A 19,528-nucleotide genomic window follows, 5' to 3' on the forward strand; every position below is an offset into this window, starting at 1 on the left:
TCATTGTGTGTTTTAAGAGTGCTTGAAAGGAGTGTTTACTTACTGCTGTGGTGGACTATCTCGTTCTAGGTCACATGATTAGATCACTTAATGATGTAAACATTGATCAGTCACAACTTATTACAGTCAACTGCTCCGTTCTTGAAGTACGAACTGCATGCACTGAAAAACAGGCTTGATGGATGGATGGATGGATGGATGGAGGGATGGAGGGATGGATGGATGGATGGATGGATGGATGGAGGGATGGATTTTGATTAGATCAAGTTAATAGATGAATAAATAGCAGCATTAATGAGTAGTCTCCTGGACCCACTCAACCTGTCCACTGTTGCTCAAGCGGTCTGGGTTGTCGGGATACCCAGGAGTCCCGGAGGCCTGGTTAGCTTATATGACCTCAGTGTCAAGCTGTCCTTTTTTTTTTAGGGCCAACCCAGGCGTTCGAGTTGTCTAGGTGGCCATCAATTGTCCAGACGGGCTAACTGTCTAACTGTGGGACCTGCAGGAACCTATATCACCATGGTAGGACCTGCAAGAACCATTATCCTCATGGTAGGACCTTCAGAAAACCAACATCCTCCTGGTAGTATCTGCAGAAACCAACAACCCCATGGATAGGACCTGCAGAAACCAACATCCCCATGGATAGGACCTGCAGAAACCAACATCCCCATGGATAGGACCTGCAGAAACCAACATCCCCATGGATAGGACCTGCAGAAACCAACATCCCCATGGATAGGACCTGGAGAAACCAACATCCCCATGGATAGGACCTGCAGAAACCAACATCCCCATGGATAGGACCTGGAGAAACCAACATCCCCATCAATCGGACCTGGAGAAACCAACATCCCCATCAATCGGACCAGGAGGAACCAACATCCCCATCAATAGGACCTGCAAGAACCAATATCACTATGGTAGGACCTTCAGAAAACCAGCATCCTCCTTGTAGTACCTGCAGAAACCAAAAACACCATGGTGGGACCTGCAGAAACCAACATCCTCATGGTGGGACCTGCAGAAACCAACATCTTCCTGGTAGGACCTGCAGAAACCAACATCCTCATGGTGGGACCTGTAGAACAGAGAAGAAAATACTACAAAAAATACACAATGTCAATGCTACTAAATGATCCAGGACAATCTTAAACTGAGATGAATAACAGGGTGAAGATGCTCGGTGCATCATGGGAGCCCCCACAGCAGTCTCTGCCAACAGCAACAGAACTAAGAGTTGATCTAGGAGACTACGGAGTTAAAGGTGTGGCCTTGGCATTCACTGGTTGTGAAGTAGGCCAGCCATCCCACGTTCCTAACTGGTCTAGGTAGCCCAAGTGCTTGTCCACAGCTGTTCAATTGGTGTAATTCCAGTTTTTAAAGGAGTTTTAGGTGTCCGGGGAACCCACTGCTCTGTTGGCCTAAAAGGCCCAAGTGTCCCGTGACAGAGGGATTCCAGGTTCCCAATTGGCCTAAGTTGGCTGAGTGTCCATTTGCCCAGCATTCCTGGGTTCTTGGGGGACCAAGCCAGCCCGGATGTCCGGTTGCCTCTTTTGCAGAGCTTTCAGTGAAGTGACTTTCATAGGTCCAGCGAAGCGATGGGCAGACCTATTTTAGAGATTTTAGACCTATTCAAACATAGTTAATGCAAACCACCAACAAAAAGATGCAAAATAAACAAAACCCAGATGTAAGTATTTAGCAAATGCACCTGGAGATGAGTAAAAAGCTTATGACTCCCAAAAGATACATCAGGTTCAGAAAGTGGTGCAAACTGAGCAGAAGCAGTTAATGAAATAGAAACGGAGGTATAAACAAGGAGGAGATCAAAAACGTGGTGAGGAGACTGCCTCGATTCCACCTGACGAAACCTTTCCAACTCTTCATCATCACACACGCCACTCAACCGTAAATAAATATAAATATATATACATTTCTTTTATGTTCTGTTTACCTTAAAAATATATTTTCAGATTGCAATAGTACAGTAAACAGATGGTTTTATTATTATACAGTACAGACCAAACGTTTGGACACACCTTCTCATTCAAACAAATGGAGAAGTGTGTCCAAACTTTTGGTCTGTTCTGTATGTCAAAACCATTTCCTGAAAGTCTGGAGAGGTCAAACAACAAACAACAACTGCTGTAGATCTGAATAATTCTAACAAATATTTCCAACACATATTTACAGCCCGGTTCAAAAAGCCACTTTCGTTGTATTAGCGGTGCAATGGATCAGAAAACTCATAGATCGGATCATTTTTCGGATCCGCAACAAAAAAAGATGCAACAATTAAACTAAGTTTTGTCTTTTTATTTATTAACACTTTAAAATTATTAAATTGAAATATATAAAATCAACTTAAAGTCTACAATAATGTCTTCTTTTTAACATAATTGATAAAAAACAACTTAAAGTGCAACATAAGTGCAATCATCTTCAAACATGGATAGTGAAATAAACCAATGTCCACATCATCAAAGAAGAATAAAAGAAAGAAAGAAAAGAAGACCTGAGCTGATAATTTCAAACTCTTTTTCAAAAGGACAAGGATGTCTACACTGTCTGGGGAGAGCGTGGACCTCTCTGCAGTCACTGCGTCCCCAGTCTGCACCCCTAAGCGTTTGTGATGGCTGTGGCCCGGTCAGATTGTGCAACAAGGGGCTGCATAAACGCCGCAGTGATGTGGTTGTTGAGCGGTTTTCACTCCTGTCAGTTAAACATTGGGGTGATGTGGCTACAAATGCGTGGCCGTGCTTGATGTGATTCCACTGTCATAGGCTTCCTTGTGCCACAGCGCCTACACACCGTCACGGTTTCATCCACCAACCTCTTTCCTTCATCATTATATTTGACAGGGAAGCCAAAACGCTCCCATACGGGGGATATAAATGATGCGGGGCGTTCAAGCTTCGCCGTGCCTCCGCTCACCACGACCACCCGGTGTGTATGGACTGAACATGCCACAACTTTTCTTTTTTTTTCTTTTTTTTTTCCATAAATCAATATGCGATCTCGTGTGTGCCGAACCGAAGATATTGATCCGAACGGATCACGGATCAATGATGATCCGTTGCACCACTAGTTTGCATTGTTTAATCTCACATCCATGACAACTCTGAGGGGGGTGAATTTATTTAACCACATCAGGTGAATTCATACAAAGGAATACATTTGTTTACAATGTGAAGCGTAAACTTTTGATTGACAGTCGGCTCAGCCAATAGCTATCCATCATCACTTGTAACTGGGAGATTGTACTAACCCACCATTGGCTAAATGCAGCGGTAATTGCTAATTTCGCCACCTATAGAACATGTGAAGCAAGCCATTCTGTTATAACATCTGTTGGCAACTTCTGTTGTAATAGACGCTATATAAATAAAATTGAATTGAATTGAATCAGCTGAAGGAGCTGGTGTCTAAAGGCAACTTTGATTGACATACGTTGGGCGTGTTTTTGTCGGCTTCCAGAGCAACATGGGAGCACGTTGTACCAGAACAAAGTACATAGTCTTTGTTCGCATTTTAAAGTCTTTGGGAAAAAAACGCTGTTCTTCAGACCAGTGTGTCATGTGACAATGCTTCATTGTATTTTACATTCTATTACAGCCCTAGTAAATCTGTCAATTGTAGAAAAACGATGGACGAAGCAATAAGTCACGTGACCCATTGGTTTCTGAAGGGCAGTTTTGAATCATCTTTTTCATCGCTCTGAGAACAGCCATGTTGCCCTGGAAGCCGACAAGAACACAGCCACCATATGTCAATCAAAGTTAGCAGTAGCTAGCATGTCTTTCAGCCTATCCCCAGAGAACTTTCTCCATAGCTGTCAGCCGGCGTCAAAAGCGGAATATTCAGTTTAACATGTTAACTTGATGGCAATATCCAAAATTACTATCATGTTTAGTCAACGCTGGGTTAGTTCAGACTGCTAATCAATTCATTGATTTGTTTAAGTTTGATAGCAATACGGATGAGAAAAAGATAGTGGCTAGCCATTGGATGAGCTGAATGTCAATCAATCTTGTTTGAAATGAATATATTGTTTTATATGAATTCTACTGACGTGATACAAACATCATTTTACCTCCCCATAAAAACTCTTGCCCTGAAGCCCCACCTCCTGCTGTTTGAACCATGACCCAAACAAACCTTCACCATCCGCTTTCCTTCTCTCCCTCCTCCCCTCCCCCCTGGAGATGCATAAACATGTAACAACATCAGCTAAACTGAAACCGTGACCACTCCTCATCCTCATCACATGGTTCTTGGCAGGGACGCTGTCGCCCGCCGCCACTCTGAGGAAGTCAGAGAGGTCTGGTTTCTGCGGCGTTGCCCCATCGCCGAGCGGCTCTGCCTCCTCCTCCTCTTCTTCCTCTTCTTCTTCCCCCCGAATGGCTTTCACACACCATCACCGGCCCGTCATTACTGGGCCTCGAGGTGAGGTCCTCCCCCAGCCAAACCCACTTCCTCTTCCACCACCTCACCCCTCCGTCATGCACCTCCTCATCCCTCCTTTTCACACTATTTATCACCCCCCCGCACACACACACACCTCCAACCCCTGGACTGACTGTATTTTAAAACTCCAAGTCAGATAAATTGGGGTGATAAGGAAAATGCAAAAGGCGTTTCCTCTTCTTTCTCACTTGTGTCTTTGTAATGTTTCCAGAATGTGTTTTTTATTGACTTGTTAAAAACGGCATGGATATCTCTGGAAAAGATTTGGTCATCAAGGAAGTATATTTTGCTCTAAGTGTACTTTTTGAAAATTGACGACACAAAGTTCTCCCAATCAAGACCTGGAAGGCTGATTGGAGGAACATAAATCAGTGTCATCTGCGTATACAATTATGTTTTTGTCAAGTAACACAAGATGATGCTGAGTGTTAGCACGTAGAATTAAAGAAGCTGAGGTCTTTGTACGGAGCCCTAAGTTAGAATATAGATACATGGGGATGGTGATGGTCCATCCCAGATGCCGAAGGTCAGTTGTTGTTTTTTTTTATTTGTGTTTACAGTCATTATGTATCCCCATGATGGAGATCTTTTCATCTGAGGGTGACAACTTCATCTGAGTGAGGGAATGGTTGACAATCAGTGTGATGAACTCACAAGTGATGTGCCAGTAAGGGTTTCCTCATTAGTGTCTTTAACATCCAACAAAAGACAATTCTAACCCCAAAGCGCGTCATAAAAAGACAAAAATGCAGCATGCCAAAGAAAAACCTGAATCTTTACCATGCTACAAACACCAGCCTGTTATTAATTTATCACTCATTGAGCCAGCAGTCCAAGAACAACAAAAGATAAGGCAGGTCAAGTCAGGTCAGATGTCCTTAGATATCCAACAGACATCCATACAGACAGGTGGAAGCAGCAGTGGGATGATCAGAGGTGGGACTGCAGGGCAGCATGCAGCTCCTGAAGCTCTGGCCTGCAAACATGCACAGAACTACAAACTACAAGAACAATGGAGAACAGTGATAGTTATGAGATACGTCTAATTAATAACTGAGAAAGGAAAGACAAGGAGGGGTGAAGGGCACCACTCAGTGGATCATGTTGGTGTCCCCCTGCAGCTCTATAGCAGCAAATCTAGGATGAAGCTTAGGAGTAAGCTAATGTTAACCTCCTGGTGACCACATGAGTCTTTTTCTGGTCTAAAGATGAAATGTTTTGTCATGCTGTTAAATTTGAAACATCATCAAGAACAAAAGAGAAAGAAAATCTACTTACCTTGATTCAAGCCTTTGAGAGTTCCGGGATTGAGCTTAACAAAGCAGTCTGGTATACAGTAACTCTCCTCCCAGGACTGTCTCTAGTTCATCAGCTTCTAACGGCACCTGGATATTCCAATCAACCTTTGTTCACCTTGGACCATGTCAGGATCCTTTCAGGTTGACTAACCAAATCGCTTGCAAACGGGTAGCCAATCATAGTCCACCATGGCTGACCAGCTATTGCTTGGCCTGGGAGTAGCAGGCCAAGCGACCAGGTCCCAGCAGAGGTACACTAGTCCTTGTTATAGCTCTGGCAGTGCTCAATTTGGATTTACTTTTGGTAGTGACATCTCAAAGAAGGACATTTGATCGAAATGAATGTTGGGTAAGTGTATTAGCATCACAAGTTAGTATAAGCTAAGGTAAAATAGCTAGCTTAGGGTAATTTAGCAAAGGTGTGTTCCAGTCGACTTCTAGGGCTGCTCCTTCTGCATAGTTGCCGGTTTTTGGCTTCAGAAGCAAATCAGAGGTTTTTCTAGTTCTTTTCTATGGTCTGAGACAGAGATGTGTTTCTGCCCCAAAGAACATCTCAGCAGTCAAGCAGTTCCTGGTAATGGAGGCATGCAGCTGTGGTCCAGTAAATTACCCAAAACACCTGAAAATGGAAACCCACTTATTTATACCTGTTGTGGCCATCATTCTTGTTTTGGATTTGGTAAGGTCGCGTCCATCTTCCATTTGGACGACCTCAGATGTTGACTGAACAGTTGCACCAGTTAGTTGTAATCAAACCCGTCGAGCTTGAAAAAACCCTAAAACGGTTTTAGACGAACTCGTTCAGGTCTGTGCAGTTCAGACAAATGAATGCTCTGTAGAGGCCCCTGAAAGTCATCTTGTGGACCCGTGTCCCCTGCATGCAGACATCAGTACTGCAGTCATCTCCCTGAAAAGAAAAAGCACCTGAGTGGTAATGAGTTTAGTGCTGAATGTTCTCCAAAGTTGTCCTGAAGGACCAGATTAGATGAATGGGAGGCTTGAAGGTGGAGCAGGGCTTGTTTTCATCGGCCATCAATTAAGACCTTTTAAAGAAGTTCCATAGAATTCGTCTGGGTTTTCTGGTCCATAGTTCATCTTCCTTTAAGGGCCTTGTTCCCACCAATCCTTCTTTGTTCTTTTCCTCCATCTTACTAGGTACAGTATGAATTGCCTTCTCTTTGTTCAGATCTTCTCCATCCCTCCATCCTTCATTCCCTTTAAAATCTCCTCATTCTCAACCTACAGCCTCCTCTTCTTCCTCCCATCTCACCTCCTGATGGTAAATCTCCTCTTCATAGAAAAGTTGGCAGAGGAAAGATGGAGATGAAGAGGAAGGGGAAGAGGAGGAGGAAGACATGAGGAGGGACTTGTTCCAAAGTGAAACTAATCCCCCGTGTGTTCAACATGCAGCACACACTCCTGGTGTTTCCTCAGGTTTCACGGGTTTCCTGAAAACGGTCCTGCTTATCTTTAGCCTGCTGAGGCACTAGCAAGTTCTTGTAAATCACAGGTAGTAAATGAGAAATAGAGTGGGTATAAACACTCCCACTCAAATTCACTTACCACAAGCTAACTATTTCAGCTTAGCTTAGCCCATGCTAACCCATAATGCTAACTAACGTTGTCTTATGTTAATTCTGATCAAATCAGTAATCAGTCCTCCACCCTCATTTCAGATGTTGCTGCCTTAATAACCCCAAGGTAGCTATCTTAGCTATGCTTAGCTCTTACTAACCTATGTGTGCTAACTGTCATTTTATATTAATTCTGCTGTATCCATGCATTGTCATTTCAGTTGCCATAAGCTAGCTACTTTAGCTTAGTTTAACTTAGTTAACGTGTGAGGCCGACTTTTAATACTAACTGATTTTGACTAAATCATTATTGTTTCAAATGTTTCTATCTCAGCAAAACTGCAGGTCTGGATCCAGACTCTAGTGGCCATCAGCTTTTGGTTCATCCTGTGTGAATCTTATTTATTTCAAACTATTTTATTCTTATTTTGTTGTTACCCACCAGTGGGAACAAGACTGGACATTTCATTGTTTAATAATAATGTAGTGAGCTCATCAGGCTTAACCAGGATGAAGCCGTGTGGTCTTTATCCTGGTTCAGAGGATGATGTGCTGAAGGATGGCATTTACTTCTGACATGAAGGATTTAACTTGACATTAAATTACAACAGTTAACTAGCACTGTGTAACATGTAAATACACTCACCATCTACTGTATTAGGAACCCCTGGTATACCTAATACAGTGGTGAGTGTATGTAATCTGAAGAAACCTCTGTATGCCTGGGTAGAGCACCAGTACCCTGTCAATGCTATGATATATGTTCGCTCAACAAGCATACGTGATTGTGTAATGGAAATCAGTGCGTGGACTCAGGAACACTTCCAGAAATGTGCTTATAAGAACAAACACACTTGTCCGAGCAGCCCACAAATGCAGCATCTTTCAGCAACACAATACTAGCCGAGCACTTCCATTACTAGAGCTTCGTAGTAGAGGAGTCGAACACTGACTGAGGTCATTTCTATTAATGCGTGTGTGTGTGTGTGTGTGTGTGTGTGTGTGTGTGTGTGTGTGTGTGTGTGTGTGTGTGTGTGTGTGTGTGTGTGTGTGTGTGTGTGTGTGTGTGTGTGTGTGTGTGTGTGTGTGTGTGTGTGTGTGTGTGTGAGTGAGAGAGAAAGAGAGAGAGCCATCCATTCAATGATTACTGTAAACACACACACACACTCTGGAGTGTGTTGTCAGAGTGATAAATCACAGCAGACTTTAAGTGAATTAGTGCAGCAGCTTTAACTCTCCATCCGTTCATCTGTTCATCCCTCCATCCTCCTCTCTTTCATTTCTAATGTCTCTCTATCCCCCTGACCACCCCCCCAGAAGTGATTCCTCCTCCTCCTCGGATCTCATACATCAGGCATTAACGAGGCTTCATCCACTAACGAGCAATCAGGGCACATTAGACCAATCAGAGTCTTAATTAGACTGGAGAGAAGGGGCACTTGGTGGCTTTGTTTTCCTCAAACAGTCGTGCTTGTTGAGATACACTGTATTTTGCAGGTACGCTATCCGACTCAGGAGTTTGCTTAACTAACTTAGTTGGGACATTGAACTTTTTTGCTTTTAACTAACAAAATGAAAAGATAATTATGTGGAATCTGTCGTTTGGAGGATTAAAAAAAAAGCCTGACTGCATAAAAAGAACTGGACTCACACCTGTGACATCACCCAGAGGTTTCTGATGAGTGGCTTTAAGAGGCAGCCCGGAAACCCACGGTTATGGACCAGGAACCAGCCGAGCACCAGCCACCCGGCATGGGCCCATCATGCGGCCAGGAGGTCCACACCCCCCAGGGCCACAACCCCCACCCGGTGAGAGGCCAGCCTGCCCGGAGAGACGGGGCTACCCCGACAGCCGATGCCGGCAGACCGGCAACCACCCCGATGAAAGCGGGAACCCCAGAGGCAAAGGTGCGCCCAGCTGCAAGGGCAACAGGGGGAAGCGGAGACCGGGAACGGGAACCTCCAAACAGCAAAGAGCCCCAACCCCAGGCTGGACAATGGACACCCATTCACACAGACACACTAACATGCACTCACTAAAAAAGACATGAATCATTCTCTCAGCACTCCCATCTCCCCCTGGAGGCCCGGCACAGCCAGGCAGCTACACCCCCCCCACCCCCCAGGCAGCACGGCGAGCCAATACCCGGGTCTGGCTATCAGTCCCTCCCATGGTCCACCCGCCCCAGGCCGAACGTAGGAAACATGAATGTAGGAAGACTGTCCATGTTTGGTTGACTGTCTTGGTTTTGGGATTTGGGGATTTGGGGTTTACGGTCTTGGTTTTGTAGGGTCTCTGGTTAAAGTTCTTGATTATGGGGTTCATGGTCTTTGTTTGGGGGTTTGTGAGTGGAGTGGAAGGAAGAGATATACGTTTTTCTTGTTGGCTGTGTACAGAGATACAAGGTTAAATGTGGTCTTTCTGTTTCAGAGTGTCAATCAAGTTCGGATTGACACATAAATGAGTAGTTATCAGGGAAAACATGCAACTCATGAAGCAAGAACTTCCTCCAAACTGTCATTGAAAACATTCTAGTGAAACTAAGACTTGACTTCCTCAGAAAACCTTCAGCTTTTCCGCTAGTTTCTGAGGGGGAGGAGCTTTGTGAGAGACAGCTGGAGTGGGCGGAGCCTCATGCCCTGTTATTGGTTCCTGTACCGTGTCTGTGGACTTGCATGTTAAGACGCACTCCTTCAAGAAGCTTTATTTAATACCCTTCTCTCTCCCCCCTCCCTCCCCCAGCGAGCCCCCACGCCCCCCCCTCTGGCCTCCACTTCTCATCCTCCCCCATCCTGCAGCAGCCCGGCTCCTACTTCTCCCACCCGGCCATCAGGTACCACCCCCAGGAGACGCTCAAGGAGTTCGTCCAGCTGGTGTGTCCTGACTCCGCCCAGCAGGCCGGACAGGTGGGCTTCCTTAACGTAAGCACACACACACACACACCTGCACACACTCAAAACACACTTATTTTGTGGAAAAACATGATCAAAATCATCTGAGTACTGATGCAGTTCAAAAAGGGAAAGATATCAGCCACAGTCATAGAGGAGCAACTGTTGCCGCACATGAATATGGAAAGGACAAACGTTGGTCTCAGCTTCTCAAATGTAAATATTTTTTGGTTTTATTAGTTTAAAGTGAAAGAAAACTAAAGTTTTTGAAGCTTTACATGGTTTGTCAAAACAAACTGATTTTGCTGAAATGTAGTCGACAATACGCAATAAATACCTTGACAGTTTGCTACTTCCTAGGCAAATAACTAGTCCACAGCAGACTGATACTGTATCCCATAATACCACAGGCCACTACAGTGGTTCAGTGGGCAGTATGTGGTTTTCAAATGTTGCTAATGTTGTCCTCCATTTTATCAAATGGGTCATTCGGGGCTGTAACATGACCGGCCTCCTCCTGGGGTCCAGTAGAATCCGCTGGTCTCTGGCCGTGATGGAATCCTTCTTTGAGGGTTTTCGATTGTAAAGTCATGGTTTTCCATCTTCAAACTGTGAAAGCCCTGCTGGTATCACCAACTGTCAATATAATATAATATGTTATATTATTATATGATATAATGTAACATAATATAATATATGATCATCCTCAAGGGGATCCTGGGCGGGGGGTGTTAGTCCACATGTGCTTCATGGGCTTCAAGGAAACGTTCAGCTGTGTCCCCTCGGCGTATCCTGTGAAGGGTGCAGCAATAAATCCATTGCTGATGTCTTTCCCTCCTGGCATTGTGTTAACACAGCCCTGAATTCTTCCAGACATCCAAACATCTGCTTTAACAGAGGTGTGGACACCTGCTGATGCTCTCAGGGGTCGCCGTCCTGCATGTTTATAGATCCCAGCTGATTGGATCTCCATCATTTCACCAAGGTCGGATCAACTTCTGTGAATGGCCACGGTTACATGATGTTTTTTAATTCGGAATTAATTATTCAGAATTAAATAATTCCGAAATAAACTATTTTCCTTCGAGTTTACATGGAAATAGTAATTCCGAATTGAGGGTTACATGGAAAACACGTTTGATGGTCTTTCTCCAATTCCTCTTAAGGTCTGGGGGTTGGGAAGGTTCTGATTGGATAGGGGGGCGGACTGGAAGTTACGTCTACCGGAAGAAAAACAAACTTAGCCGCTTAGCTGCTACAACTTTGAAAATCTCACAATTTTTATGTTTCTTGCCATCTGTTCTTTTAATTATTTCCAGGTCCTCCAAGCCATTTATTAAATAAATGGTCTCTGCTCTTGACCACCGTTTACTGCTTGCCATCTTGAAACTTTGTTTTGAAAACAAGCCCAGCGCGGAATATAAGCGTCATGGAGACAGACGGGCGAGGGAACGAGCAGCGCAGAAAGACCGGAATTAATTTAAAGTGGAATGAGTGTATACATGATTGCGGAATTATTCTATTCGGATTTAAAATCGGAATAAACCAGCCACTTACTTCGGAAATAAGTTTAATTCGGAATGGCCATTTTCATTTGGAATTAGGTGTTTACACGGTAATTTTTACTAATTTTAAATCAGATTTTATTTTAATTCTGAATTAAAGAGGAATTTAACTTCCCATGTAAACGCACTGAATGACCCGGTTGTCTAAACCCGTTGTGTTAGAGCTGGGAAGCGTCTAAAACATGCAGGAAAGCAGCCCTCAGGACCCAAAGACCCCCCCGGTTTAGGGGGTCTTCAAGTCCGGGCCTCTGGGCTTAGGACCGCCAACATGAGTTTTTCTATCCTTTTTCACCACATTTTTGGTAAATAAAGAATGGCAGTTGAAGAAAGATGTCTGAGTCGCATTTGACCTTTAAGAATGAGTACAATCAGATGATTTTCACTGTTTTCCCATTTAAAAAACGAAGGTTAGAAGTGGAGGAGGAACTTGAGTGTGTTTTAGAGAAGCCAGAGACAGAAGAGAGGAGCAGCTTCCAGATCAGGAGGATAAAATGCCAACAGCAGCAGAATACTTTATGGCCAAGCAGGAAACTGCTGACACACACACACACACACACACACACACACACACACACACACTCGGGGGTTGCTGCGTCGCCGACCTGTTGTGGCTCTGTGGAACGTGTTTCGTGTTTTCTAATGCCCCCCTCCACCTCCAGCCCAACGGTAGCTCCCAGGGGAAAGTCCACAACCCCTTCCTGCCGACGCCCATGCTGCCGCCCCCGCCGCCTCCCCCCATGGCCCGGCCCGTCCCGCTGCCGGTCGACGCCAAGCCCCCCTCCACCTCCTCCACCGAGGGGGGGGGCAACTCCCCCACCTCCCCCAGTGAGTACACACACTCACACACAAGCACACACTCACACACACTCAATTAACTTGTGACTTTATAGACGTATACTGACTTTAACCGACTTAAAAAAATTATAATGCAGAAATTTCAACTTTATAGCTTGCAAATCTTTAAGAAAATTGAGAAATTCCAATTTTATAAAAGCACAATGTAAGATTTTCTGACTCTATAAACTTTATAATATGAATGAAATAACTTTTTATTAAAAAATGTATCTTCTCTTTGACTCACAAATCTGTAGAAAAAAACTGAAATTTTCCCTTTTTAGTTTTTTTTTCAGTCACCTTGGATAAGAAAATCATGAAATATAAATAAAAACATTTGATCACAAAAAAAAGTTTTTTCTGTCTGACTTTATAAACTTGTCAAACATTTTTTATGTCAAAGAGGACCCAAAATCTCTGACTTTAAAAATGAGATAGTATATAGTTTATATAGTTTTCATAATTTATTTGCAGTAAACTCTAAAGTTTTAATTCAGTTTGAACTCAAAATATAGCGGTGGCGCTAGTAGAGCTAGCATGACAGCGTTTTAGAATAATTTGAATTACCGTGAAAAAGGGAAACTCTGAATTTCTGTTTTTATACACTTATAAATGTAAAATTAAAATAATTTTTACAATTAAATTTTCAGTTTCTGATTTTATTAACTCAGAAAAAAAATCAGAAATTTGACTTCATAACCTGACAATTTAGGAAGAAATTTCAAATTGAACTTCATGTTTTAAAATAAATTTAGCTAACTAACATACATTTTGCTAAGTCTAGCGGAGTTACCATGACAACATATTAGGGTAATTTAAAGAAAAACTAAATGCACAGCAGACAGAGAGGTAAAAATTACCTAATTACTAATTTATAACGTCTTTAGATCACAACACAGAGTGAATCAGGTTAATAGTTTGAGTTCCTCGCTGTAAAGGACCTACAAATGAGCACGAGAAGAATCGGAATTTGTGACTCAAGTGTTCTTATACAGGAGACAATCAATGATGGGTCGTTTCAGTTCTACTCAGTTATTGGGTGTTGAGGCTGTAACTGGGGTGCAGTCTGCGGGGGCTCTGCAAGTTTCTGACTTAACTCTTAACTTAACTTAAAAAATTTCACACAATCCCTTCCATTGACTGAAATACACTTATCTGAGCCAGAACTATTTGAATCCTGCCAACGTTTTAGTCCTTTCAGATCAATCCCAGATCTGTTTCAAAACCTTATTGACATGTCAATTGTCAGTTGTCAGTGAGCTCATTTCACTGCATGTTTAGGTGAAGTTGTGTTAGAGATCTGCTAACTTACCCACACGCTAGGCTAACAGTGCTTATGCTTAGCTGTGCTAACCACTTCCTGGATGTTCAGGAGTGGGGCTGAGTTGTGTGTTTGTACCTGCAGCCTACTCCACCCCCACCACCTCCCCAGCCCAGCGGTTCGTCAGCGTCGGCCCCCGAGACCCCGGCTTCAACATCCCTCAGCAACCACAGGTAACAGCACCCGATCTCCGGCTGCTCCGGGGCCTCCCGCATCTAGGGTCTCCAACCATCCCTTGAAAAACGGAATCGTCCCGTATTTATAAACTAAAGTACGTCTCATATTGAGCTAAAAAAGGGACCCACTTTGTCCCGTATTACTGCGAGAGTCAAAAAATAGTCATAAAATGCCAATGGAAAATGGCAATGAGCTGTTGTTGTTTTGTGGTCCAGCTGCCGTCTTGAGTGCCCCACGAACTCCTGGACTCACGCATTCCAGGGACAAATCTCATTTATAATCTCTACTGTATTTAACATGTTCTTGTAGCGCCGGTCTGGCTGCCAATGGTTCTAGAAACGTCTGCAAGTTTCTCTCGGAAACTTAACCAGTGAATTCAGGATGAGGCTCGAGTCCCGCCGTAAGACAGCTGTGGGAAAAAAAAGGTTCTTCTGTTTTTTGATTTGCTTCTGAAACAGGATAATGGTTTCATGACCCCTTGTTTGGAGCACCAACCATTTTTAGTTGGTGATAAAAGCTTCTGAAGAGATTTGATAAACTTAATCTTTAGCCTTTGATACTTAACGGTCAGCGAACGCAACGTCCCCTTTTGACACCAATGTGTGTCTGTGCGTGTAGCACAGGGACTGTTTACCAGCTGATTTATGAAGAGTGTAACGACTGGGCAACCTTGACTTAACTCATCCCACACACACACACACACACACATGCACTCACACACACATAAACACACACACACACACACAATGTAGATGGCGATGAGTTGGGAGTCCTCTATTGACAATTTAGACATGCTTGACTGCTCTGGTGTGTGTGTGTGTGTGTGTGTGTGTGTGTGTGTGTGTGTGTGTGTGTGTGTGTGTGTGTGTGTGTGTGTGTGTGTGTGTGTGTGTGTGTGAGAGAGAGAGAGAGAGAGAGAGAGAGAGAGAGTGGTGGCCTGTGACAGAGTCAATAAATCGACAGTCTAGTTCACTGCAGGCCACCACTCTCTCTCAAACACACACACACACACACACACACACACACACACACACACACACACACACACACACACACACACACACACACAGTAGTGAAGACATGGACCAGGTGTTTGTCACTGCTGCCAGAACCCGAGCCGGTTATTTATTCCCGCTCCGTCTCAGCGGGTTGCTGTTGTGATGTCGGTTTTGTGTCCGACCCGGACTAATGAGGAGCGTTTCCTTAAATCCTGCTCCTGCACAAGCTTTTTGTTTGGGAGTCATCAGATGTGGGAGATCAATCTGAGTAAAATGAAGCAGAAAGTCGCAGCCTGGAAGTAGAGACATTTCTGTGAAAAGTGGGGACGTTGTTTTTGCGTTAGCCAAGTCAGGGTATTTGGACAAAAAAACATTTGTTTTTCATGAGACGAGGCCTTTTTTCTTTTCTTTTCTTAGTTTTTGTTTTGTTTTAGCACTTTGGGAAAAGTATGACCTTCTTTTCAAAGCGTGGTCATTTTGTGAAAAGTTAGGAAACTGTAGAGGGACACTTTTATGTAGAAGTATGAAGAAAACTAGTCTGTACACTATTTTAGTAAATAACACGTGAAGGAACATGAAGAGGGACAGGAAGCCATTTCTAGGAAGTTGGATGACATCAGGAACACAGCTTTTAAAAACGACGGCTTTGCTCACGTGCAGACTTTTAAAAGACAACGTTTGTTAAACCCGGAAGGACATTTCGGTGGACAACCTGAAGAGTGTCACCACCTCGTCCTCTGAGAGAATTGCTGAATTAAGTCTGGATTCAGTTCCAAGTTTGATATTTATCTGGCTGGGATGCTGCCGAGCCTCCGTGGGAACATTTAAAATATATTTGTGGCAAGAAACAAATATGCACAACCCCTCCTTTCGAATTCCCCCTGGAAACAAGACTGTATCGTCAACAGTCCCTCCCCCATCGCCATGGTGACCAACAGGACAGTCTGTTTGCTTTTTAAGTTCTTTTTTTCTTCTGGAGCAGATGGGGTGGGCTTTGTTTGGGCTGGGCATGGTGCCCGCACGGGTCTGTTACACTTGTTGGTTGCTAAGGGCGACAGTGATGGTTGTCCACGGAGACGGAGGAAGTGAGTTGGCACCAGGGAGCTCTGTGGGGGGTTTCATGTCCTTTTAGTGTCACTAAGACCAAAAACTGCTTTAACCGCATCTAGACCTGGTCCAAAACAGGACCCTCGCTAAACCCAAACCAAGCTCCTTCTACAGCTCATCAAAACACTGTGTGACTCCTAATCCAACCCTGACCCCTCCCAGTCCAGCTTTAAAAGGTTGCGTCCTCTCCAGAACCCATCAAAACCCATCCGGTCTCCATTTCCAGTTCAAACCGGTTCCAAACACCTACCGAAACCAGTCCAGACTCTGTTTAATCTCCCCCAGTCCTGCTCTATTATAACCCCAACAAAGCCAGTCCCAACCCCACACATCCAGTTCTATTCAATTCAATTAAATTTTATTTCTATAGCGTCTATTACAACAGAGGTTGTCTCTAGGATCTTTCCAGAGACCAGAACATAAACCCCCGAGCAATTATTACATAAACAATGGCAGGTAGAAACTCCCCTAGTGGGAGAAAAACCTTAAACCAAACAGTGGCAAGAAAAACTCCCCTTTAGGAGGGAATAAACCTGGACCAGGACCTGGATCATAAGCGGGGACCCTCCTGTTAGTCCTAGTCCTAGTCCAAACCTCCCTGATCCCAGTCCAGAACTCTGCCCAGACCTCCTCCATGGCAACAGGCATCTCTGTAAGTCTCCCTGTCTCTCTCAGACTTATTTGTCCTGACTCAACATTTTACCATTTTACACACACGCACGCACACACATGCACACGCACACACCCACACAGTTTATGTGACTTATTGTGTGAGTGTGGAGTTTCACCTTGAAGACTGTAACAGGACGGACACGCTCGTGTATTGATCGCTGCACCGTCGTAGTAAAAATGACGATTGTTTTTACCAGGAGACTCGCGGCTGTCGTCGGTTCAGACCACAGACGGTACAAAACCATAGAAGAAGCATCACCCACAGGTTTCTGAAGAGCTGAATAGCAGAATTACCAGATGTTTTGGTAGTGAGATCAGATATGGCCGCTGGTTTAGCCGACACTGGGTTAAGGCTGGATTATGGTTCTGCGTTAAATCGAAGCCGAGCGTGCGTCGCAGGTTGCGCCGCAATGAGCACCCCACGCCGCACGCCACACCGTGCCCACAAATTGTAACTACGCGTCAAGAGGTGGCAGACCAACACAGACCGAGAGGGCTGTGATTGGTTTTCTTGGTAGCAACGCATTTCCGGTTCCGGTTCGTGAAGCAGTCGTGAACTTTCAGCGCTCTTTTCTTCGTGTGTGTGTGATTTTTTTTTTTTTTTGTTTTGGTTTTTTGCACAATAGTTGTCCTTATCTCTTTGATTCACTGTGACCGGAAAAGTCGGATAATCCATTCAGAAAAAGATCGCACCCCCCTAGCGGTCGCGGGGGGTACTGCACCGCGACCAAATGGAGTGACAGATAAGTCTGAAGGGTTCACGACGGCTTGCGTTCACGTCCGTTCACGTGCACCACCAACCGTAACGTCGCCCGCGTAGTATGCGAGGAGAGTGCGTCGTACCGGCGGTGACCGATAGGGGGCAGTAAGCAAAGCAACAGTTGGAAAAGTGATTAAATATTTAGTAGCAGCGGTAGTAGCAGATTAGAACAACGAACAAGTTTACATGACACCATTGGATGATGTAGGAGATTATAACATTGCTTTGGTTGCAATCTCGGCAAAGGAAACGGCGCCAGCGACCTCCGTGACGTCACTTGTGTACGCGTTCAGTGTCTTTTTGAGAACATGCACGTCGACGCGTCAAATGAACGCAGGATACGCGTGGCGGCCATGATGCGTACACGTATGCGGTCTGAACTGCAAGTATATCTGGGCTCTTAATGTGGATATCATCTTCTCCCGAATCATGATGACATATTGCATAGAATAAAACACAGATCGGAGGACTTGGACTGCAGGTTACACAAGTCCTACTCAAGTCAGGTGTTAAATTTAGGACTTGACTTGGACTGGAGCGCTAGTCCTGGAGTCAGATACTACTGGTATCATTCCAGCTGATGGTTCAGATCCCTCAACATTTGTTCTTTAAGCAACTATCCATCTTGGTGATGTGTTAACACCTGAGCTCTCCAGACCTGCGGGTGATCAGATCACCAGAGATGATGATCAGTTCATCAATGATGATGACCAGCATCACCTGGCTGCAACTCTAAAAACCTCTGGAAACAGCAAGGGGGTACTTAGGATTTCCCACACGAGTTTCCTTCCGTCTGTTTGGCTTCATTTTGATCGAATAAAAAAAGTTATTCTGAAAACAAGGTGTAATAACAGAAACTATAATCAGGGGATTTTAGTTTGTTTTAACAAAAAGAAACTGGGTTTAAAGAGGGGTTGCTCATTCTTGGACATGGTAGTATCTACAGTCTGAATCAGCATCATCTCCCCTCCACACACACACACACACACACACACACACACACACACACACACACACACACAAGCTCTGTCTGGCCGGTGAGTTTCATCTTCAGAGTCTTCTCAGGACAGACGGAGGAGCTGCAGTGCAGCGGGGCGAGAGACATAGACCCACACGGGCTGGGAGAGAGAGCGAGCTGGAAAAGTCCCAGCGTCAGCAAGTTGTATTGATTAAAAACTAACCTTCCAGTCTTCTCCTCTATCACCCAACACACACCGACGCACACACACACACACTCGGAGCAATAGAATTACAACGAGTCAGGTCTGAGAGCAGAGAAACCCTGCAGCACACACACACACACACACACACACACGCACGTACACACACACACTGTGAGATGAGTGTGTGTTGTAGTTCAACTTTCACCTTTTATTCTCTGCAACACATTTTCTAAATTGTGCGTAAATTTTTTAAGAGAGAGGGAGAGTGTGTGTGTGTGTGTGTGTGTGTGTGTGTGTGTGTGTGTGTGTGTGTGTGTGTGTGTGTGTGTGTGTGTGTGTGTGTGTGTGTGTGTGTGGGGGGGGGGGGTCTTGGCTATGACAGTCACGTCCCAGACCGTCTGGTCGTCCCTGGCATCCAGACATAGTGTAACCAGGGGATGGACTTCATAACGAAATCGATATCCGCGATATCAGAGATGGAAGGTGCACACGTGCGCGCACACACAAAAACACACATCTGTGTTTGGGGAAACTTGTTACTTTGATGGGCAATCGCAAAAAAAATCTGAGGTTAAAGCACAAACGCTGCCCCCTAGTGGCTGCTGCGGTCACAGTCTTGGCATGTAGCTTGTTAGCCTGTAGCCTTTTAGCCTGTAGCTCTTTGGCTAATTAGCCTGTAGTTGATTTGCTTGTAACC

The 19,528-nt window shown here is 44.5% G+C and overlaps 1 protein-coding gene across 6 annotated transcripts in view; it reads left to right on the forward strand.

Annotated features, from left to right (window-relative positions):
- The window catches only part of nfia (nuclear factor I/A), a 157,377-nt gene that overhangs the window by 126,075 nt on the left and 11,774 nt on the right, over positions 1–19,528 (forward strand). For 3 of the 6 annotated variants that reach the window (XM_061738115.1, XM_061738116.1, XM_061738117.1), the window contains 3 exons: positions 10,086–10,264; positions 12,459–12,624; positions 14,039–14,127. In XM_061738115.1, coding sequence (XP_061594099.1) covers positions 10,086–10,264; positions 12,459–12,624; positions 14,039–14,127 — 434 coding nt within the window. Of the gene's footprint in view, positions 1–4,284; positions 4,450–10,085; positions 10,265–12,458; positions 12,625–14,038; positions 14,128–19,528 lie in introns of all 6 variants that reach the window. The other 3 variants (XM_061738111.1, XM_061738113.1, XM_061738112.1) reach the window with 2 other exon arrangements.

This window comes from Cololabis saira, chromosome 13, assembly GCF_033807715.1.
Source record: "Cololabis saira isolate AMF1-May2022 chromosome 13, fColSai1.1, whole genome shotgun sequence".
NCBI classification, from domain to species: Eukaryota; Metazoa; Chordata; class Actinopteri; order Beloniformes; family Belonidae; genus Cololabis; species Cololabis saira.